Genomic DNA, 23,955 nt, shown 5'->3' with positions numbered 1-23,955 from the left:
TTAAACTGAAAGTTACAACCTTGACATAATTATATGAGTTGTTTTATCGAGAAATCGATCAGAAAATGGTGTGACTTGCCTCTATGGCTGCAGTGCGCGCTCCCGACACAGGGTGAAACAGAGCTAATACCAACTCCTTCAGTACTCCACCTTGCAAAGTGCTGCGCGCGCTCCCGCGAGCTGCGCGCGCCGCTTGTCGGGAAGGGAGGCGCCAAAGAGGAAGAATATTCAACTTTACTGAGTGTGTGAATGAAAACAAACCGTGACAAGTAAACTCGGAACATCAGCGTTCGTCTAATGAAACCGTGACCCAGCAGTTTATCCTCCCGAGGGACGGAACACATCGTTTCCTGTGTGGGACAAAGTTCGGAGGTAAGAGCGCTCCTAGCTTTGTTAGCCAGCTGTAGCTAACGTCGGCTTTCAGCTGAACTTTAGTCAAGTTTACTTTTCGGAAAACAAGTTGGCTGTCCTTTGTTATTGCGTCACGAAAATGTTTTATGATTATTTACTTCATTTATTTACTCTCTACTGTGGTGCGGCTTAAGAAAGCTGCTCAGGTTAGGTCGCCCTACGAAGAGATGAAATGTCAGGTGTGGATGACACCAGCAGTTGTCATGGGAGCAAAGCTGGGAGATAACTATGTTATGTTCCACATCCAATTCCACCGTCAGTGTTCAGACTTCAGGCACAAATAAATGTTACCACTTTTAGAAGAAGCTCAAAATCTTTGAGCAACATCATAATGAGGATCATGTTCAGAATAAACAAGCATACCTGTCTATCTGGAATAAGTAGGTGTGCCTAATCTGCAGGTTTTAACTGTTGCTTCATTCCAAAAAAACAATGCTATGGTGCAGCTATRGAAGGTAGCTGTGCTTATGCAGCTACCTTATGAGGCTATATTTAAAGAAATATTCTGTAATTTGGCTAAATAAGAATTACAAATTGATATGTTCTTGTGAACACTGTCATACACTGTTTGAGGTAAATAAATCTGGGCTTTTTATTTTACAACAAAATATCTAGAAAGGTGACTCAGTCTTCACTGGCTTCTGTCGTGATTTAAATTTAACTCCAAGCACAGAAAAGCCTCACAGTCATTATTAACTCATAATGATTTCTTTGCAAAACAAATATGGAGCTGGTAGTTTGTTGAAAATGAAGTACTTCAATTCAAAGTATGACAGAGGCAAAAAGCAAATCACAAGAAAAACATCAAGACAATATGGCCTAACAACAAAGGGTCACATGAGGGGAAAGTGAATCATGATCAGAGTATCAGGATGAAATACCCAGACCAAAATAGCACTGTTCAATGTTAGGTTAACCATTTACATAGACAGTTTAGTCTATGTAAATGTTGTAACCATGGGAACAGTATTGACACTTACATGTTCACACACATGTTCAGGTGTTGCGCTATAAACATTTCTGTCACATTTAGATTCCCATGTTAAAGTACGGCATGCGTTCGTTTTTACAGGGGCCTCATGCAGCATGGTACTGTGATTTACAACATTTGTTATGAAAGGTAATCATTTTCTGCTTCATTTCCAAAACTGAGTCACCATTAAAACCCAGCACCTGCTTCTGCTTCTATTAACATTTGTGAAAGAATGAGTCGCTTTTGGGGGCTCGGTGAATTCCAGCAGGTTTTCCTGGGAAGTCCAGTCAAACTTCTCCACTACTGAATACGACACAGACTGCTATGACAAAGTGAAAGAATGAGAACGTCAGCTGTCAGAAAATAAATTTTTCCCATCWAAGGGAAGCAACTTCCTCCACATGGTGTGTTCTCAAGCTGTAAACTGAACTTTTAAGGCTTATGACACTCTGTTTTCTTGTCGCTCTATAAAGGCCTGATTTGTGGAGTGCACAAGTAAGTGTTCTCTGACATTGTTCTCCAACTGGAAAACTTCTGAAACCAATCAGCTGCTTTGAATTTTCAATTCAGTTTATTTTCACAGCACCAATTCACAACAGATATGGTCTCAAACTAAAAATAACTCAGAGGGATTTCTATAAAAGGGGAGTAATTGCATGTAAACACTAAAATGTTTTGATTTCTGCGATTTAAAAAAATCAGATAGGAATGGGTGATATGGACTTAAAGTTTTATCAGGACAGTTACCACTAATGTGATAAAAATGACAATAAGAACTACGTATTACTTATTTTTTAGGTAACAGTATAGCTGTGACTGCATGGCACAGCAATCAAAGCTGCACAAACACAAATACTRCTCTTAAAAAACACACTCATTTGTTTGTTATGTGCTTCTTTAGGACGCCAGTAACAAAATTAAGTRTAATATGTATGACTAAAGTGCACACAGTAACTACATTTAATCATATTTTCAAATGTATTATTATTTATTGATACACCTTTGTTGAACAAACGGTGGAGAAAAATAGCAGAACTAATAATCCTAACAAGGACAGTTTTGTTGTTTAAACATCGATTGGAATTTATTGTGTCAATGATTAATCAAAATTCATACAAGAAATTCAAGATATTAAACAATACAATAAATGGCCAACCTTATATTCAAATCCTTTGAAACAATTTCTTCAGCTAACTTTACAGTTATGCCTTTTTTTTTTTTTTTTTTTATCACATAAAACCTCAATAAATCCACAGTGAACTGTGGTTGTAACATGACAAAATGTGAAAAACATTGATGGAACATGAACACTTTTGCAAGTCACTCCTTGCTTTCAATCYAGTCCAATTTAAAATACTTTATTCCTCCCAAAGAGCGATTAATTATTGTCATAATTTATATAATTCAAATATCTTCAATGAAACGTTGAGGATGATGGTTTYAATTGTGTGATTGTGATCCTGTGAGCAAGAAGCTTCTCTCATAGCAGTCGGTAGCTATGTTTCCATCCAATTGTCATGCAAATTTTGAGCGAACTTTTAAACTGTTGCAAAAAAAAGATCATGCGAATTAGGAGCATTTCCTTCTACTGGTTTGGAGCGAATCCAGCAGGCTGCACAAAGCGTGATCTTGTCAGATGTTGACTCTACGAATGGCTGTAATAAACCAGGTGCAAAGGTTGCAAACCAGCAAGGGCCACACATCTCAGAAAAATGGACAGACTCCTCCCCTCAGACCTTGAGGGTAGGACTTAGAAATTTTTGAGTGTCATGCCTATAGTAATTCACAGAGCTAGCAGTGCATGACAGCATTCCACCACTYCCATCCCATCTTGGAGCTTCGGTTGCCGGCCACTCCAGGCAGACAGTTCTCCCCTACGTGCTAAAGGTTGGGACTGTGATTCGCCACTTCATAATTTATTTTGCAAATGTGTTTCCATCTTCCTTTTAACGCTTTTACCCTTTTTCGGAAAAAGCCAAAAACCACTTCAAACAAAATGTTAAAAGCTTTATTGCGAAATTGAGTAAGTTATTTTTGAATTTGTATATTTCTATTTACCTTTTCTGCTGCGATACTCCAAAATGCAAAGGAAAAAAAACATCGATGGAAACATTCRTACTCGTGCAACAAATTTGCTCCTCCTCTTTAAATCTATGGATTTATTTCACTTTCATAACTTCTTCTGTGCACCATGTGAAAACTCTCCCTCTCCCCTCAGACATGGAGGCGGACAGTGTGAGCATATGGCCACGCATGGAGCCCTTCTTACTGGGTGCCCTGCAGGTGAACGCACTGACACCGGTTGAATGCTTGACATCATCCAGACACATGTAGACGTGTGAAATGACCCAGAGTGTGGTCCATTTTCAGGTGGCTCCCACCTCCAAGCTCAGCCTGCACTACCTCCGGAAGATGGCAATCTATGTTCAAACTCGGGAAGGCTGCTTTCCTGTCCTGAGCTGGTCCATGTGGCGGCATATCGCCTGTGGAAAGCTGCAGCTTCCAGAAGACCTGGCATGGCTCTACTTAGAGACATTCGACCTGCTTTTGGGTCACACTCCAGAGGAAAGGCTGGAGCGGGCAGAGTGCCTGTCCCAGTGCTCCTCCAAAAGCGAGTTGGACCAGCAAAGAAGTAAGGTAAGAGGACACCAGTGGCGGAGAGCGGTAATACCAATTATTGTTTCTCATGTAACCCAAAGTTGATGCTGAGACATTGTGTCTTTGTCCCCAGTTGTCAGTGGACACGCTTCAGTTCCTCCTCTTCCTCTACATCCAGCAGCTGAACCGCATGTCTCTGCGGACGTCTCTGATTGGTGAGGAGTGGCCCAGTCACCGAGCTCGCTCCCCCTCTCCATCAGAGCGAGAGACCAAGGCCAGCTCTCAGAACAAGGTGAAAGACACTAAAGACGGGACCGACCCGACTGAATGTTTATTGTCTTGAAACTGGAAGCACGGGTCTTGTCACCATCTCCTGGTTCTTTGATCTGTTGCTTATAGCCCTTCTTTGTTGCTGGCTTTGTTTGGCAGAATTGGGACGATCAGGCTCATCTGTCGTTCGTTCAGAACCACTTGGCAGATATTTTGGAGCTGCTGGTAGAACCGGGGCAGTTGTCTCAGTCAGGACAGGCCAAAAGAGACTCCCAGGTGAGTCTATGCTATCTTACTAAAAAGACTTGAAGTTGCAAAAGGACAATCAACATCATGTTAAATCCCATAAATTGGGAATGGGATGTCACTCATGTTCATGTGTGTTTGAAGACAGGGAAGTGAAATATTTTTGACAATGTACAGCTGTTAGCTTTGCATGTTGTTTGTATATCTGTAACCTGGGTGCTGTGTTGATATTTAGGAACTTGTTTTGGTTTCTTGGTGCTTGGTTTCAAGCACCAAGAAACCTCACCTGTTGTTTCAGGTCATAAGATAAACCCACTAAACATCATAAAGTCTTACTGATGCTAAGTTTAAAGAGGCAGTATCATGTGTTTTCCAGGTACAAAGTGCCATTCTATAGCACAATCAAGTAACTATGTTAATTTCAGTTGCTAGAAAAAATGTTGTATATCAAATATGATGTAAAAGAAAATTTAGTCTCTAATTTAATGCCTTGAAATTGGGCCTCTGTGTCTTTAAAACCTCCTGCTCTTCCTGAAACTCCACCTTCAGGGATTCATCACAACATGGCTCCTCTATTAACGCTTTAACAACGTTTTTTCCAGCACTTCACTGAGTAGTAGCTCCTATAATGAGTTCACCAGATGTTCAGTTCCACCAGGTGTTTGCTAGCTGTTGCTGGCTAGTCTGAGCTGAGTGGGAGAGGGATACTCTGTGAGGCAGAAGTTCCAAGGAGGAGCTGTGTCTTGAAGACGGGGCTAAGTTCAACCAGGCGTTTTGCAGCTGAATGGTTGCTATGGGTGATTAAAGGGTTTTTCAAACATGCATGGAAGAGTTAAAGCAACACTCTGGGTATGTTCTGAATAACATCACAACATGTCGTAAAGCTCAAAAATGTTGATTTTACACAATACTGCCCCTTTAAAGCCCACAGATGTTCTTGTTCACCATGTTTTCTGACCAGACGTGTTCTGAATTTCTGTGCCATAGAAAGATTTAAAGCGTTGTAATTACCCTTCTGTCATCAGATCTCCCTGGAAGCTGTGCAGAGTTTAGGCCTCCTCCTGGAGGGCTCAGTTGGCCATGGAAAAGGCATCCAGCCCATCCACAAGCTGTTGACCAAAGGGCTGCTCCAAACACCGTCTGGCTACTCCATGCTGAGCCGCTCCTTCCCTCTGCACAGACTCCTCTCATGTCTCCAACAAAACCTCACCCTCAACCCGTTTGGGATGACCGCCTGCCTCCGCTCGGGGAAGAAACTAGCCTGGGCCCAACAAGGTATCGCTGAGTCTCCTGGCAGTCAGACTCCTTCAGCCTTCAGACTGCCTGCCTGGAAGTGTTTGACTCCCTACCTGTTGTCTTTTCATTCCAGTGGAAGGAGCCATGAAGAGAGCTAAGATAGCCCGCAACACCCACATGGCCCCACCCGGCAGCAAGATGGTGCTGATGTCCCAGGTCATCAAACAGACTCTGGCTAAAACATCTGACAAGCTGACCGGCGCCAACATCAAGATCCACAGATGTTCTGATGCCTTCATATACCTCCTATCTCCTCTCAGGTGAAGCCAGCTTCTCTTAACGCTGGGAACGCATTTGGCAGTGGCACTGATTTGTGTTAATGTTAGCGCCAGCAGTATGAGTGATCTCTGTCTCACATTAATACTTAGTCATATTCAATAAACTGGAATATGGATTCGCTCGCTTGTTAGATTAAAAGCAACTCTTGATAACAACCTTTAAACAGGTAACATATTTTCATTAGACCCACATCTCTGCATTAAGAATATTTTAATTGGTCTGATATAATATTCTTAACTTGAATATTGTGCTTTCGTCAAAACAAAAAAAAACACCTTTTTTTTAACTTATAGTCTATTGGGAAGTAATCTATATAATGTGCAACTTGTGAACTGAGTTACTGAAATATATTAACTTTTCTTTAATGTTCTACTTTATTGACAATGACTAGTTGAGGACAGCTGGAATGATACTGGCTCAGAGCTCTCCCACATTTCTAGGAACCTCTTTCCCTGAAGCAGGGAGGAGTAAAATGACAGATGCCAAAGTGATAAACAATAAATAACACCTGAGCGATGTTTCTACAGCTACACACCTTGGGTCTTGAAAGATCCTCCCTGAAAAGGCAAACATGCAGATCTGTCTGCACAAAAACCGCTGATGTGCTCCAAGTTAAATTGTTCATTTGACAAAAGGATTAAAAATTTTTTAAACCAGCTTTAACTTTATTTGAATCAAATACAACATGGTGCATGTCGGTGCATGTATCCCACATATTACTAAGCAGTTTCTTTTCCTCCGCTTAGCAATATGCTTAAATTCAGTGGATCGTCTCGTCCTATCTCCATTTTGAATTTAGTTATTTCCTAACTCAATGAGAATCGATAGGGAATCGAATCGATAAGTGAGATCTATGATGGAATCGCTATCGGTAAGCTCGTGTCATTCCCAGGGAACATGAACTCACTGTGTTGTGTTTTTGTTGCATTCTTTAGATCCGTCAGTGTGGACAAATGCCGTGACAGCACAGTGGTTCTGGGTCCAGTCCAGACCAGCGTCCACATCCACAGCTGTCAGAACGTACGTGTGGTGTGTGTTGCCGGCAGGGTGGTGATCAGCGCCTCCTCGCGCTGCACCGTCCACGCCCTTACCCCCACCTGCCCGCTGCTTCTGCCCGGAAACTCCGACATAACCCTGGCTCCCTTCCACATTTTCTACCCCTCCCTGGAGGACCACATGGCCAGCGTGGGGCTCGCTGTGGTCCCCAATGCCTGGGATCAGCCCTTGGTTCTGGGAACCGAGGGCCTCGCCAGCCCCCCACTCAGCTCGCCCTCAAGCTTGGACAGCACCTGCTACCGCCTGCTGCCCCCGTCCGAGTTTCACACGCTGGCTGTGCCTTTCCAGATGGAAGGTGACACGTGCGAGGTACCTGGCGGTCTGCCCCCTGCCTACCAGGCAGCACTGAGGGAAAAGCAGAAAAGGATACAGAACTGGCAGAAAACAGTGATGGAGGCCCGACTGAACAAGTGGGTATTAGGAAAAGCCTGGCAGCGCTCCATCCTTGGTGGATTGATTATTAAAGTGCAGTATGCAACTTTTATAAACAATAAGGTTTTTTTTACATATTTGTTAAAACTCTCTCTATGTTGTCACAGTATGTATGAGAGAGATTATCTGAGAAAAGGTCAAGCTCCTCTGCCTTCCCCCTGTGGTTCTGCTGTCATCTACAGAAATACACCGCTCTGTCCGAAACAACCAATCAGAGCCAGGAGGAGGGTTTTAATGCTGTTAATCACACTCCTGTAAGCACTGCTTACATCCTCCCCCTTTTTCTTGGCTAGTCTACAGTTCGTTACACAAATAGGAGCCTAMCATAAATGCTAAGATGAGTTAGCATAGGCAACAATGATGGCAGATAAACGGCTCTCCTGTAGTTTCCATGTAGCACCATGTACACAAGATTGATTGACTACGCTAAACCCCTCCTCCTGGTTCTGCTTGACTGTTTTTGACCGTTTGTTTCTGCAGATGGCAGTAGGAGCACTGGGAGGAGGTAGAAGAAGAGGTTATCTGTCTCTGTGACAACATGGTGACAGTTTTAACACATATTTAAAAAACATGGGTGAGGCAACTTTATTTAGCGTTATCGGAGTAAAAGGTCTCCAACCTTTTCATTATTTCATTTCAAAATGTTCCTTCCATTTCATCATTATATGCTACTTTCTGTTCATTTGGATAAAATTCCAAAATAAGGTGATCAATGTTGTCATGTGAAAACTTTTAAGGAGTATGAATACTTTAGCAGTGCACTGTAAACCAGGGAGGAGTTTGATGGAAAATATCTCCCAAAGATCAATGTGGATTTGATCTATTCTCTTCTGCGCTGTCTGACCCAGACAGACTAGTGAACCCGTGGCAGGGCAGGGGGGCGGGTGGAGGGAAAATCTCTCAGCGGCTCTGAAACTCTTTCCTGACTTTTTAAACCTTTTTTTTCCTGGATGTTGTGTTTGTAGGGAGCAGAAGCAACAGTTTCAGGAGCTGGTGGAGCTAAAGTTCCACGAGTGGCTTTTGGAAACTGGCCACCGACAGGAACTGGACAGCCTGATCCCAACCATGGCCAACTCTCAGAAGAACTCGGACGGAGCGGCGACAGACTCCAGCCGGGTTAAAGACGCCAAACCTGTCCAGACGACTGCTGCTTATTGAGCTCGTGACTCGCTGCTGTGTAAGGGCATGTTTCTGACCTGATCCAGAACACCGTACAGGCAGACTGCATCCTGTGTGTGACGGGTTCTGGTTCGGGCAGTTGCTGCGCTGCAGGTTCAGGTCTGACCTGTTTTCAGGCTCAGAAAAGGCAGCTAAGTCCTCGACGTGAAAGAGCAGGCAAAGGAGTAGATCGGCATGTTGTAGAGCAACATAGCAACGGGTTGCTGTTCTTGGAACAACACTTTTAAGGGGTATGAATACAAAATGCACTAGAAAATATGCCAAGATTTCAATGGGCATTTAGAGAAAATCAACTCTTGTTGTTTGGTCAAAGGGCTGCTTAAATTAGTTAAAGTAAAGCAAGAGTTGTGAAGGTTTTTTTTTTTTTTTTTACCCAGGAAAAAAAAAGAGAGAGTTTTTCTTGACCAAGAAAAACTCTAAGAATCAGTTTCCTTTTCCACCACAAGCCATTATCATTATCTTTCCAATACTGTACATAGTTTAAACCTTCAGAAGCCTCCACATGCTTTGACTACCTTCCACGGTGACTTACAAGGTAAACATGAGGCACATTAGCTGTTACTGGCTGAACTGTGAGGTTCAGCCAGTCACACGGAGAGCACTCTGAACAGAAGTGCAGTGTAGCATATTCCGAGAACCGCCGGTAGAAACTAAAGTGAGCAGCAGTAAACCAGGAAGAAGCTCTGGTGGAGTCTTTGTGTCGGGTTTCATTTACATCTGTGGCCAGAACTTGGATCTGGGAATATACGCCACAACCCGTTCATGTAAAAGGTGGAAAACCAGTTGGATCTTCTAATCACCAGTTGGTGACCAAACCCAAACACCGGGAGCTGTACGGTATCCATCACTATGAGACTATTGCAGTTTGAAAATCCTGTGAAAATACTAGTTTCATAGTACAAACACAAAAATCAAAAGGATAAATCATCTTAATTTAAGTTAAAAAAAAAAAAAAGCAACAAATGTTCTTAACACTACCAAAATTATAAAATATATTGATACTTTTAAAATAGATCACTATGCAATGTATTATTGATAAGTTTAATACTAGTGTGTAGGATATTGTAGTATTTCTTATTTTGCGTTTTATAGAATAAAACTAGTCAAACAAGCAGTATTGAAACTAGTCTGTAAAAGCTCCACCTGGATCCCAGGAAGCTATCCATGTCTGTTAATCAGGAACACATCAAGGTGAAAGTGCTTCATATTAACTCAGATAGGCAGAAATAAACATATTTTAAACCTTTGGAAGCCATGTTGGATTTAAAAATGTGATTGGTGAGAATCAGATTTCCCCTTTGGAAATCCAACTGTTTGTTGTTGCTACTTCAAAATTCCCACCTTTTATTTTGAAACACACCTTTTCACACACAATGCCAATGGGTCAGACTTGTCTTTTTTTGTTTCTTTCTATTATTTCTTTTTGCATTTCAGTGCCACCCAGGCTCTGTGTCTGAGTTACCCTCAGCAGGGTTGGGCAGATGCTGATCTACAGCCAGTTGGATAAAAGTGTTGAGACACAAATAAAAAAGAGGGGAGGGGGAGACTTGGTGTGTGGCGCTGCACTGTGATCCTCCTGGCAGATGTACGTCCCATTATCTGTTTCAGTGTGGATTTACCCTGTTCTTACAGCAGGAACAACCTGCTGGGCTGACGTGTGCCAAGTAACAAGCATGCTACAAACACAATAATTTCACATGACATTTATGAATGTTTGTGAACATCAGCTGTCGATTATTTTTCATAAACCCTCCGTTAGAAGATGTATTACCTCGAAGTGTTTCTCACTAGCTTATTTGCACTCACTAGCTTCCAGCGTATTTACAGTTTATGTGCAACACACATTGATCACAGAGAGCTCGCTGCAAAAACACTAAATCAAGTATTTTTGGTCTACTTGAAATGAGACAAACTATTTTACAAGAAACTTTTCAGTCAGATATAGGAGCTTGTTTTAACTCAATTCCTTAATGTTGATGAAAAAGTACTAGTTCCATTTGCAGATTATTTTATTTATAACTGAAGTTTCTTCCCTTGTTATAAGTGAAATAATCTGCCAGTGGAACTAGAACTTTTTCATCAACATTAAGGAATTGAGTTAAAACAAGCTCCTATATCTGACTGAAAATGTATGTCTCTTATTTCAGGTGTTCTAAGATATTTACGCTAGAAATCAGACCAAGAATACATGGTAAGATTGAGTGTTTTTGCAATGCTGCTGCTGCTTTGTGTTGATGAGGGAAGTTACTGTAAAACACTATGCATTTGAAGATGTGTACACTGAAAAAAAAAGGCCTTACCGCAAATGTCTGCTACCTGAATGTCCCTGCTGCTGTAGCTGCTCTGTAATAAGTACAGGACTGTTTATGATCAAGTGGAAACTAATTAAAGGTTTGCTAGAACTACAACGCCTTCTCTTTGTTCTCCTGCTGCCAGGTTTAGAAACCATGATGGACCTAATCCCGGCTTATACTTCCTGGAAGTACTAATGTAGCTATTTCAGTTCTATTCAAAAATACCTTTATCCCAAAAGGAAATTAAGTGCCGTCACTCATTTCATCCATGTATGTTCAAAGTTTGTGGTTGGTTATTCTGTGGGGAGGAAGGATCTCCAATAGCAGTCAGTCTTGCCTGAAGACTCCTCTGACTAAAGATGCTGTTGCTGTAACAATCGTATGACTGTCCTGACATGCTAACAGTTCAACATCTCCGCAGCAGAGATGATATTCCACAGTAACATGTCCTGGACGACACCATCAGTTGTCATGCTCTGCTAATCCAGGTCATTTGGTTTTGCCACTTCTCTTAAATCTCTGCCTGGCTAGAAAGCCAAGCAGAGAGATGTTGGAGTCGGGGATGTGATCCTTCTCATCGAAATTAATGAAGGAGAATATTTTAACTTCCTGTGTGTCTCTCATTTGAGCTAAATCTATGTAAATTTACATTCCTGACAAAATACACTAATTAAATCTTCCTTTCATACGTATTTGTAGGTATTTATAAACTTTCAAAGCTTCCACTTCACAGAACACATGACTCCCCCACTCAGCTCCTTCAGACTAGCCAGCAGCAATTAGCAAACACGTCTGCTGAGCTCATTATAGGAGCTACTTCTCAGAGCAATGCTGGTAAAAACATTAAAGGGCCAATGTCGGAGCCATGTTGTGATAACTTCCTGAAGGTGGAGTTTCAGGAAGAACAGGAGGTTTTAAAGAAACACACCTACAGGTAAAAGTCTCGGCCTGATTATCTTTTCTGCACGTCTTCTCCCTCTCTCCTTACCCACCTTAGTGTCTGACAACTCTACTCCACTACAGGAGAAGTGGGACATAAAACGGAGCGACGAACTAGATGTGAATTATGGCATAAAAACAGAATCAGTGAAAAATTAACACATGATGTGGATTAGGCAGTGCAGCAGGTGATGAGTGAAGATTACTGATGATCAATAAACGATCAAATAAATGTAGCAACAGGAAAGAAACTAAAGTGGACATAGCAATAAACCAAGAGAGGATAATACTAATCAAAAGAAACTAAGTGGAAATTAATGAAGAACAAAATGCAAGAATAAACTAAAGTAAATACAGAGGAATAAACTGGTATGGCAAGACCTTTAGAGCAATAATTAATACAGAGTATGGCAAGAATAAACAGACACTATTTCCAGATAAAAGGTAAAATAATATTGTTGAAATGTCATGGGTTTGTTGAGACCATATCTAGTACTGAGAATAAATATATCTTGGACCATAACAGTAAATAACTGATCACTTATTTATGTTTGTAATTAGATTTGATATATTTATTTCTTCAATATTATTTTTCATGTCAGTGTTAATGTCATGAGGCTGATGACTCCATGACACGTTCAATTTCACTCATTAGGATTTGATTAAGAACCAGATTTGTTCTTTTTAATTTCTGTCCAGTAAAACTATTAATCTATAAATCAATAGTCTATATAAAGATATTATCCATGTTTCTGTCTCATATTTGTATGGCATTAAAAGGATCTGGAACTTTTGTTTTTCCACTGAAAGCTCTTGTTTGCACAATAAATGCCATGTGGGTGAAGTTTTATGGATAATACTCTGATGTCCCATTCTCCTGAAGGCAGCACAGAGCTGCACCACCAGATACCGACAGAAACACTAAAGAGAAGAAGAGCTACGATTAATGTAGTTACAGTTCTATCCATGTTTTAATGTTGCAGAACTCAGTCATTTTGCAAATAGTTCAAAGTTTAAACTGGCATGTTGAACATCTTTCATCTGGTTATTTTGTGCAATATTTAACAACTAGAAAATGGCAAAGAATAAGAATATTTTTCCACTCTGGCTGCCTTTAGACCTACCAATTTTAACTTGAATTGTCAATTCATTTTTTGTAGACACCTAAATAATTTCTATTCCCATGGCTTTTTTGTTCTCTGGGAAATTATTTTTTGATGATAAATACAGAAACAAGCATAAAAATCAAAACATCTACAATAGTGATAGTAATATTAATAATAAAACAATGGTCAGTGCAAAGTAGCCTACAAATTCTTTGGTGGGGGCAGTGAGGGACCTGGATAAAGACTAGGGGGGCGCTGGCCCAAAAAAGGTTGAGAAACACTGCTCAAGCAGCTCAACGACACCAAACATCCAGCCAGAGATACAGAGATATGATGGATCAGTTCAGATCAAAGTTTATCCATGGCTTAGAGCACAGACAAAGTCCAGACATTGATCAACTTCAGAACCTGGCGCAAGACTTGAAATTCAACATTCACGGATGTTGCAATCTGACACTGAGGTTGTAGTATTTTAGACTACAACCTCAGTGTCTAAAATACACTCAGGTCAAAACAATTCAGCCACTGGCTTTGCAAAGCTGAAAGAAACTCAGGTCTAAAGTCTTCATAATTGTGCACTACTTTGCCTTGGTTTGCAACATAAAATTCTACTAAAATACAATAATGTTTGTGTTAAAATGTGAATCATTTTCACTCCCTTAGCTGCTGAGTAACATTTTGTCTAGTTGCCCCTGGATTGCATCTCTTTGTTTTCAATGAAAGTCTTATTTCAACCACAATTTCTGTAAAAATTAGAATAGACCAGAATGGCTTTACATAACCAGTGGATGGATGAATGTGGATGAATCCAAAGAGTAGAGCCGAGTTATGAGCTGGCAGGCTCTCACCATGTGTTAGTGGGCTTTGGACCCAGCCAGTGGACGTGTACCATTATGCCGTAATCCTTCCATGCTTTTCTGGAAAAACTGAATAGCACTAGAATCACTGACTCAATTTTTGGATCTCATTTTCATGACAAAGTGATTGTTCCCCTTGTACTAACACTGTTGCTGTTCATAAATGTGAGCGAGTGTTGGGGTATAAAAAGCAGTAGCTGAAAGGCCAGTCAACACCGAGACCTCAGGGAATCCACCAGCGTCGTCGCTCAGCATCACCAAGGCGGTCCCAAGCAATATACCCAAGATGGGCAGGGTGAGTTAGCATGAGGCTCAGGGTGTCTGCTCCAAACTTCTCTTGGCTCTGGACTGGGAAAGGGTTTTGTGGGGGGGTATTCCAATTATGGTTAAGTCTACAGAAAAAAACATGTTTCTTTAGCTTTTTCGGTAGACCTAGAATACAAAAGTAATCCATACTGTTGTCTAAGATGAGCCACACATCGGAGGAGCCTCACACACTAAATGTTTTCCTCCAGATTATCTTCTACGAGGACAAGAACTTTCAGGGTCGTCGTTATGAGTGTGACAGTGACTGCTCAGATTTCCACACATACCTGAGCCGCTGCAACTCCATCCGAGTGGAGAGTGGGGCCTGGGTGGTGTACGAGAGGCCCAACTACATGGGCTACCAGTATGTCCTGACCAGAGGAGAGTACCCGGAGTACCAGCGCTGGATGGGACTCAACGACCGCCTCAGCTCCTGCAAGATAGTCCATTTTGTAAGTCAGTCTGTTCTGGACCTATACTAACTGGGGTTTTGGACCACAATGACTGCAGTGCGGGGTAAAATGTTTGAGTTCATGGAGTGCCATTTATGCAACCAGTGCCTGCAGGGCTCAGTCAATAACCAATAAAGGATGTGTTCCCTGTGTGACCCTCAGTCTGCAGTGTCTCTCATCTAAAAATCAAAGCTGTGAGCTGACGCTGCTTGTTCACGGTTGCGATCACATGACGTAACCTGAAATTCTGCTTGGTGGACATTTCATCTGCCCATCAAGTCTCCTTTATCTTTTATTCTTACTCCCCCCCACCCAGTTGCTCTATTCATTCCTAACACCTTTTCCCTTCAAACACCCGTCTGTGTCTCCCTATCTCCTCATGTTCCCCTCTGCTTCCAGACCAGTGGGACCCTGTACAAGATGCAGCTTTATGAGAAGGCAGACTTCGGCGGTCAGGCCGTTGAGGCCACCGAGGACTGCCCCTCGCTCCTGGAGAAGTTCCGCTGGAGAGAGGTCAACTCCTGCAAGGTCTTTGATGGCTGGTGGGTTTTCTACGAGCGTTCCAACTACACCGGACGCCAGTACTTCCTGGAGAAGGGAGAGTACCGTAAGCCTGGTGACTGGGGTGCCGTCAGTCCTTTGGTGCAGTCTTTCAGGCGCTTCACTGAATGATTGAAACTCAATCCAAATTGTTCCACGTACCATAAGTGACGTAAATCAGAGGCCTTGACTGCTGTAAGCTGGTTATGTCACACTTCCACCAAGGTGTGGTTTTGAACTCTTATAAATAAAACTATTAACAAAATCACTTGTCTTTAGAGTTTTCATATGAGCTGTTAAAGTCATAAATCCAAGTATGAGACTAGAAATGCTATTATTGCTGTTTCTTTAAAAATATTGGAGAATGATAGTGGCTCATAACCAGCCATTATGTCTATATTCAAAAATCGGATTAGTCTCAAATCTTTGTACTCTCACTGACAATATTTTATGTAGCCAATGTGCCCAAGTGGCATACTTACTTTACAGAAAGGAATTAAAGGGGTATAAAGTATATTCATTAGCATAATTTCATTGAAACTAAACCACTAACAGATACTCTGAAAGGCAAACTCAACCCAATGTTTCAGATGAGAAAGGAAGGATTTTATTTACAAGTGCACAAAAATTAACAACGTGGTTGTAGTTCAAACTTCTGTGAGAAACATTACAGTGAAAGTGTCCCAAACAAAAAAAGCCTAAATAAACTCATGTGTAGCTTCACCTGAGGTTTTCATGTTGAGCTGTCTGTTCAAATACTTGGCTAAATTTCGCAAGTTTATGCTTTGCTTTAAAATGACTTCAAAACATATTTCATGCACTTCCAGTAAAGAAAAAATAAATGTTGTTCCACTGCTTCATAAAGTGAACATTCCACAAGTGTGGGCTTGATGGTGCCAAGTTCATCTTTTCAAACCACTTTGTGTAAGTTGAGCGACCCTTTACTTAATGTAACTGCATAAACAAACCCTATGTAACCTATGTGTATGTTTATTTTCTATGAACAGACCGTTAACTACAATATGATTTTCTCTCAGTTTGTCTCGTTATATATGACCCTTATAGGTTAATGTGACTGTCTAATTCTCTGACCCTCAAATGTAGTATTGGAAGAAATAAAAAACATTTTTTAGCTGTTAACAGCTGAGATACCACAAAATGTGACTTTCGTCATAGCCATCTTGGAAGCTAGTCTAATATTCAACTGCATTGGACAACATTACCTTCACTTACCATATTATTACAACAACAACAAAAAAACCCAGACGGGACATTCTTTTTTATTTTTTTACAAGTTATCTGACCTATAACAGCAGGCCCCCGTCAGATGCGTCAGCCATCTTGAAAAATGGTCGCCATATTGAGCTTTGCTATGGCCAACAATATGTCACATCACTGTTGGAAAAATTGTCTCACTTATTTGCTACAATAATAGCACTGTAATATCTTCAAGGTCTTCTGCTATCAGTAGGTCTGCTGTAATCAGTCAGATGCCTGAAACAAAACACAACATTTGTATCACATTGTAGTAACTTGAAGTGTAGAAGCTGGCCGGCCCACAGTATTAGCATACGGCCAAATAGATTGCGGTGCGTTCCTAAGTCCAGCCTATCGTCCGGGGCGTACTTACCAAAGAAGATAAATATGTAAAGTACTCTGATTACTTGGCTCTTTCTGTGGTGTTAACACTGCATGAAAGGCTGTACAACTTTACATGTGGTCAAGAATAAACGAGTCTCTGGCTTGCTTCTGACTCCAGCTTCTTTCCTTGGGCTGCCAACAGAGGAGCTGAGTGATAGAAAAAGCTAACTATTACCTGAACTAAAGGTACTTGTACAGTTTTTCTTCTGAAGCTAATCAGTAACAGGGCATGCTATGAACTGTAGAATATGTTTATTTTAACAGCTATTCAACAACAAAAGCTCATCTTTATAGAGGCATGAAAGCTGTGATTGGTCTGCAGTTGATGCTGATAGGAGTCTGTTGTGGTGAGCTCTTCGTGATTTTTTCACATAACACCTGTGTGGTTGTTTTGTCTGGTTTTCTGATACATTATAGCTAGCTGTATCTTTACAGAAAACCCCCCCTGAAATCTCTTATTGACACATTGTCTAATATTTTCTACATCGGTTCGGTTTTTCAATGCTGTTGATTTAAAGGATATTCTTAGAGTTTTCTTCTTAAACCAAAAGTCTTCATTTGCCGATGCCTAAGATGTTATCACACACACACATCATTACTGTGTGGGCGATAATCTTTCAGTTATCAATACCTTATTTAATCCCGGCTGATGATAAAGTTTTTTCTTGTCATGTGAAGTCAGTGCACGCGTTGTTAGAATAAATGTTAAATGTATTTGTCGTTTTTAATGAGATATCTGAAGCATTTTTTTTGGCAGGAAATGATTATGTATAGAATGAACAGAAATACTACTACTATTAATAAATAATAATAATAATAATAATAATAATAATAATAATAATAATAATAATAATAATAATAATAATAATAGCAGTAGTAGTAGTAGGAATAACAAGCAGCCATCTGCCATGGGCGACTGAGATTTTGAGAAGACAGAGCAGAATACACAAGAAGAAACAGACAAACTGATGTTGAATTATTTCAGTGTTCATGTCAGTAACAAGTTAAAGCAGAAGATGGAGAACTTCTGCTATTAAAAGCATTTTCTCATCAGATGTCCTCCTCCAGGAAGGAATCGTGGCTAAACAGGACACCAGTCCAGGTGGAGCTCCTGTGGAAAGAAAAATAACTGAGTACACAAAGTTAACAGTTGAAATAACAGCAAATTATGCAAATTTGAGAGGAGTAGAAGAAGAAAATTGGAAAAGTGGTCAGTTTTTCCTCCTCTACCTTCAGCCTAGGAGAACATTACTACAAAAATAGCTCAGAACAACCTAGGCCTGTCTAGCTAATAATATAATTAGCAGCTATAATACCTGTGCCAATATGGGATGTTGATATCTGCCTAAATTTTCAGATTGGTGTATCTCTAGTATATTGTAATATTTGAGGGTTATTGTGATTAGTATTGGATTTGGAGTTGCAATAAGCCAATAAGCCAATAAGCGTTATCAGCTGGCTGCACTTTCCAACTCCTTTTTTATTAATCATAGCTCAGGTTCAAGGTCAAGACTTGCTGTTGTGGGTTGTGACAACTTGTTTCATACAAACACATTTTCCTTCTCATTTTTCTTCTTTTCTAAGGTTTGAAATCTTCCTGTGTTGCCAAGCTAAATGGAGTTAAATGCTATGGATCCTTGGGAGGAACATTGAACATTCAGATAATGGATGATGCCTCAAAAATACCTTATTTCAAGTGGGTAAAGAACCGCTCAGTGTTACTGCGCTGGATGGCCAACAAGATTGTAAGCCGTACAAGAGATAGCAGGTTTAACTTTTTTCCGAGTAGTGGGACAGTTAGGATCACTAACCTGACAGCGGATGACAATGGTCTATATAAACTTGATATGATTAGTGAAAATGGAAAATATGAAGGCTCAAAAGCTCTGCAGCTGTACGTCGAAGGTAATCCACTGTTCATCTTCCTACATTTTCTGCTTCCTTTGTTTTTCTTCTCATACATTAATAGAAGTTATGAAGATATAGCATTGTATTTCATACATAGAATGTAAAATATAGCTGTCATGTCTGTTCTGTTAATTTCCAACTTCCCATCAAATGGAAGAAAGGCCTATATCTTAATTTAATATTTAAATAATAGTTCTGTGGTTTTTCTCTCAGCTCCTGTGTCTTCTGCCTGGCTAGTCTCTAAATGTGGGTCCTTGGGTACGCAGAGGGTGTTCTGCTTTTCTGGGGCAGGTAACAATACTTGGTACGAATGGACTCTGGATGGACGACCACTGAAAGGCTTTGAGAAGATGTATGGAAACATTCCAGCTAGCACCATTCTTCTGGGATCGAAGAAAACAGGCCGTCTGGTCTGCTCAATCAGTAATCACATCAGTAATTCCTTTACAGAGATGAAGGTGACCAGCTGTGGTGAGTAAAACCGTCATTTTAAATGAAACAACCTGATCATTCATATTAGCTTTATTTCTAAAAGCTTGCCATCTGAGTGATATTTAATCAAAAGTACACTGGGTATGTGGACCATCAGCAGCCAATAAAACATGGACCAAATTGGAGGCCAAAAAAAAGAGAAGATTTTGAAGATTGTTTATTATGTGTGAAGTGGTGTTTTTTTATTGCGTGCACAAATATATCTTAATAAAATTCTGCTTAATGCAGATGTTTCTGTTAACAATAGATACACTTTTTATTCAAACAAACCACTGTAAAAAGCACAGGTGCTTACCTGATAAATTTTATGCTTCTCTCCATGACAAGCACAGTCACCTGGATGGTCTGGCAGTTCAACTCCTGTTCAGTCAAGTGCATGTACTGTAGGGTCTAGTCCATCACCACACCCAGATTTCAGGCTTGGTCACTAGTTTCTAGCTGTAATAACTGTACTGCTGGCTAACTACAGATTCTTCCTCTTTAGGTCCAAATATCGTAACTTTAGTTTTATTTTTGTTCAGATGGAAAATGTTATAGCACCTTCAAGCATTGATTTGTTAAGTTAATCTGCTTATTGCTTGGATGGTCACCTGGTGACAATGTAATGTATAACTGTGTGTCATCTGCAAAAATATGGTAACTAATCTTCCCTGTTATAACCTTAGCTGGCAGCACGTTGCAGATATAAAATAAGAAGGGCCCAGGATTGAACCTTGGGGTACTCCCCATGCCACTTATGTTTGCTCAAATGAAAAAATACTTCTTGACACAAAGGAGCTCCTGTTATTTAAGTAAGACTTGAACCAGTCAGGTAATGTACGACCCAAGTCTCCAGTCATTTCAATTATGTATCATATAATCTTCTGTTCCACTTTTTAAAAACAATGTGGCTACAAAATGCTAGCCACAGTGCTATGTGCTTTATGTTCTATGCTTTCAGTATTTATTGGTCTTATGGCCCTAAAATGTGTTATTTTCCCTGGAAAAGTCTTTTAATTCTTCATTGTCTGCTTATTCTCCAACAGTGACGGGTGGGAGGAAAAAATCTGGTTAGCCCTGGATGAAACTGTCCCACAAAAATCGGTACATGGAAAGTTACCAACACCTGGCACAGATTTTACAGTACTTTAGTTATGACTCACTACAGTACAAGTTACAACAATACTCAAGTTACATCAATACCAGTGATCTTGATGAATGTATATGATTCCAGTCCACATTGTGGTAGCTCAACATAGTGGTTTTTCGTCACAGTACATGAGACACTTTCTGTTTTTGCTATTTTTGTCTTTAAACACTCGCTGTATTATTAGGGTTGTTGTGTTCTGAGGGTTTTTTAAGGTAAAAAACCCTCTAAGCTGTGACTATTTGACTTGAGAAAAATAAAATAAGGTGAGGCTGACTGGATGTGCGAGTGTCATCCTCTACCCTGGCTGTAATCTCAACCATCATAACCTACAGTACTTTAATCATGACTAGAACTGTGTGTCATCAGTTCACAGGTTGTGATTGTTGTCTTTAGTTGGGTGACCAAAATCCTAAGATCAGTAGCTGTTAGCGATCAGTAGTACACAGCTGGCAGATGTTTAATGTACTACGGAGCAGAAAGCTGACATCATTGTTTCTCTACATCCAGTGGCTAGCGCAGGTTGCTCCAATTAATAGCCACACAGGCAAGAAAGAAACAAACGCACCCAGTACAATGCTTTCATCCTATTGACAGAGGTTGCCAGGCGACTGTGCCAAAAGGCAGTTCTATGTTTCGTAAGCGAGCAGAGACTAAGCCTGAGCACAAAGAGAAGTTTTGAGTACAATTTTGAGAAGACATAAAGTCCTGCTTTCAAAATAAAAATGTAAGCAAAAGTTTTAAAGGTTTTGAGAATGAAAGATATGAAATCCTGCTTTCAGACTGAAAATATGCACTCTTGGATTATGGCGGAAAAATTCCTTCATACATAAATGTCAAACTCTCCAAAGGCTTCAAACTCTTCAAACAGACTCTCAATGCAGCCCAGTCTGCATAGGCTTTCCATGTAAACCAGATGCCTCTGTAGCTCAAATTTGTTCTGAATGCAGCTTTACACTGCCTGGATGTGATGCGTACCAGAAGGACATTAACAGATTATTTTGCACCTTAACAGAAGTTCCAAATGTGACCAGCAGGTGAAGATCTTTTTAAAAGTGACAAGATGCACCCGAACACAGACTTAATCAGTGCACAATATTTTATTAAACAATTCTTTAAAACATTTTTTAAAAATGAGGCTTCAGGCCTACTACTCGGTCCCTGGAACAAAAGGAAAAAGGACAGACAAGTTCGGTTATTCCAAACATGCAAAAGAAATTAGTAAAACAAAAAACCATGCAATGCAAAAGAAAACAAATTAGTACTGCAATAACACAACAAAACGGTAAAAGAAAATGCTTCGAACAGTGGAACAAATAGTTGTCATCCGCTTCCAAATGCCCTTCGATGGGGCCAGAGGAGTATCGCCCCGCCCACACAGCAACAGGTTTAGTTGAGTGCGGCCCAAACAAACAACGGCAAGACAAGACAGCAGAGCGTCCAAAGCGCTGCAACTCCAAACACAATCAGGTGCCCAGGAGTGGAAACACAGCCTAACCCGGGAGGAAGCGGGTCAGCAGGTGAGGACCAGACCGAAGCCGCACGCCACAGCAACCCCCAGCTGCAGCCGGCAACGCCATCAGAGCAACAGATCGCAGACGAGTCGACCAAGCCGACATGTAGCCGCCGACCGTAGCAACAGTGGTAGAAACAAAGACTCACGCAACCTGCAGCGCCCCGCCCAACTTTAAAGGCATTCGCCCCGCCCTCCAATCAACGGTGCCCAGTGCACAGAGTGGGGGAGGGTGGAACACCATCCCACCACACAAACAACAGTATTTTACGCAGTGTTGATTTGCTGTTTACTTTGTCATATACTTTCTGAAGTATGTGACAATGTGCATTGTTTGCACGTTGTGTATGTGTCAAAGTAACGTGAAATGCTCACGCATAGTATATGACCATTCCATGAACCAGTGCTATTTCTTATTCTTTGCAAAAAGCTGGTGTGTATGACATTGTTGCTGGAGTGAAAAAAACACAAAACCCCTGCTGATTGTTTGGAGGCCGCCGGCCATCCAGGCGCTCTGTGATACTCCAGACCTCACAGATGGCCAGTCCGCCCGAGCTCAACAAAGAAGTTGAGATGTTAAGTTGCCAGGATGAATCTGCTAGTTCAATGAAAGATCTGGTGATGTTGGTGTTGTTTTGTTCCCATTTACTCGTATATGGATTGTGTGCCTCAGTGGTAATTCTTCCATTAACTGATATTTCTTTGACTTTCAGTTGTGAAGAGGAATATATTGACCATTCTGCCCAGCAATCAAGAGGCAACAGCTTGCCTCTTGTTGGCTGGAGATCGACACCGGCCCGACTGGAGACCCTGCAAGGATAATCATATTCAGATAATGGATGGATGGAAGAATAAAATATTAAAAACTTGAGAACTTCTCACTCTCCCAAAAGTGGAGGATGCAGTGATCCCTGTTCTGTTGATTGAAAAGAAACATTCTACTTGCTTAGCTTATTCACATGAAAAATGAATTTCCGAAGTGAAATTTTAAAATATAAATTCTTATACAGAAAATATTGTAGAATAATCATCACGAATTCAATACATCATGAACCGAGTTATAATTTAGTGTCCCTTTTCTGATATTTGTCTGTAACAGGTCTGGTCTTATGTCTTAAGTTTGTCATTCTTGAACTTTGATATTTTCACTATCTTTCTGTTGTATAGTGGTGCATCTGCAAACGTGTTGTTTTTTTTTTTGCATGGAAAATTCATTTAATCAAACATTATTAAAAGTTAAGTATCATAAAGTAATTTTTTAAATTAAATACAGTAGCTTTTAAACCACACAGCATCATACATAATGTGCCTTGTTTTCTTTCTTTCTTTTTTTTTGTAACAATATAACTTGTTGTCGGCATCCTCTAAGAGGTGACTTAAACAACTTTATTGAGAAAAAAAACATTCTGAATTTTTTTCAGCTGTATGAATAGCAGTGTGAATACATATTTGTCTGCCTTGCATCATGTCCCTTCATCTAGCTGTTATCTCATAGAGGAACTACAGATTTGTGAAGTTATGCTATTGTCACAAACAATGTTAAGTTGACTAAAGTTGCCATGTACGTCATGGTCAAACAAAAAAAGACCCATAAATTGATTTTAAGTTCCATGGAAATGAATCAGCTAATTCAATTAATTAATTTAAAATACATTTGTAATTAAATTAATATGCTGAAGCCTATGAAGCACAATATGATTTAGTATAAGTAAAATACAAGGAAAAAATAAAATAAAATGACATACACACACAATAAACAGATGACTTGACAGAGTGATGACATGAAGCTTAGATGGATGGTTTTGCTCATAGCTTTGAACTAGTAGCTATTTTATTCCTAAAATCAATGTGCAAATTGGCATTTAGAATATTTGACGCTCAAAACTTTTAATGCTCCTTACTATCTTATCAAGTGAGGTTCATTTATCTGTAACATGTCATCAGTAAATCTAAAATGTTGTGATAAAATTAAGGTGTTTAACAGATTTACTTTCACAAGTGGAACATTACCACTTCTGGTATGATGCTCTACCAAAAGAGC

At 40.3% G+C, this 23,955-nt stretch overlaps 2 protein-coding genes and 1 long non-coding RNA gene across 3 annotated transcripts; all 3 read left to right on the top strand.

Annotated features, from left to right (window-relative positions):
- The first annotated feature begins 168 nt into the window (after positions 1 to 168).
- Positions 169 to 9,986, top strand: tbccd1 (TBCC domain containing 1). The gene is made up of 9 exons (XM_008437817.1): positions 169 to 372; positions 3,603 to 3,667; positions 3,755 to 4,021; positions 4,116 to 4,274; positions 4,412 to 4,528; positions 5,524 to 5,773; positions 5,868 to 6,054; positions 7,009 to 7,539; positions 8,527 to 9,986. Exons 2-9 carry the CDS (start codon positions 3,605 to 3,607, stop codon positions 8,717 to 8,719), a joined length of 1,767 nt encoding a protein of 588 aa, XP_008436039.1. The 5' UTR covers positions 169 to 372; positions 3,603 to 3,604; the 3' UTR covers positions 8,720 to 9,986.
- Positions 9,987 to 14,119: 4,133 nt separating this feature from the next.
- On the top strand, positions 14,120 to 15,502 carry LOC103481970 (beta-crystallin S). Its single transcript, XM_008437830.1, has 3 exons — positions 14,120 to 14,231; positions 14,452 to 14,694; positions 15,094 to 15,502. Exons 1-3 carry the CDS (start codon positions 14,223 to 14,225, stop codon positions 15,364 to 15,366), a joined length of 525 nt encoding a protein of 174 aa, XP_008436052.1. The 5' UTR covers positions 14,120 to 14,222; the 3' UTR covers positions 15,367 to 15,502.
- A 1,420-nt stretch (positions 15,503 to 16,922) lies between these two features.
- On the top strand, positions 16,923 to 23,375 carry LOC108166939 (uncharacterized). Its single transcript, XR_001777330.1, has 6 exons — positions 16,923 to 17,061; positions 17,140 to 17,222; positions 18,460 to 18,780; positions 18,997 to 19,254; positions 20,301 to 20,358; positions 22,628 to 23,375. It is a non-coding gene; the product is annotated as an uncharacterized LOC108166939 (long non-coding RNA).
- The last annotated feature ends 580 nt before the right edge of the window (positions 23,376 to 23,955 follow it).

This window comes from Poecilia reticulata, linkage group LG2, assembly GCF_000633615.1.
Source record: "Poecilia reticulata strain Guanapo linkage group LG2, Guppy_female_1.0+MT, whole genome shotgun sequence".
NCBI lineage: Eukaryota > Metazoa > Chordata > Actinopteri > Cyprinodontiformes > Poeciliidae > Poecilia > Poecilia reticulata.
The sequence above is the reverse complement of the archived record's forward strand: the minus strand, read 5'-3'. Positions and strand labels throughout refer to the sequence as shown.

Excerpts from the sequence above, each read along its gene's own strand:
- tbccd1 (XM_008437817.1), top strand. The coding sequence starts at position 3,605 with ATGGAGGCGGACAGTGTGAGCATATGGCCACGCATGGAGCCCTTCTTA. Across the intron at positions 3,668-3,754 it reads TCTTACTGGGTGCCCTGCAG|GTGGCTCCCACCTCCAAGCT; the intron begins GTGAACGCACTG and ends GTCCATTTTCAG. Across the intron at positions 7,540-8,526 it reads ATGGAGGCCCGACTGAACAA|GGAGCAGAAGCAACAGTTTC; the intron begins GTGGGTATTAGG and ends TTGTGTTTGTAG.
- LOC103481970 (XM_008437830.1), top strand. Across the intron at positions 14,695-15,093 it reads CCTGCAAGATAGTCCATTTT|ACCAGTGGGACCCTGTACAA; the intron begins GTAAGTCAGTCT and ends CTCTGCTTCCAG.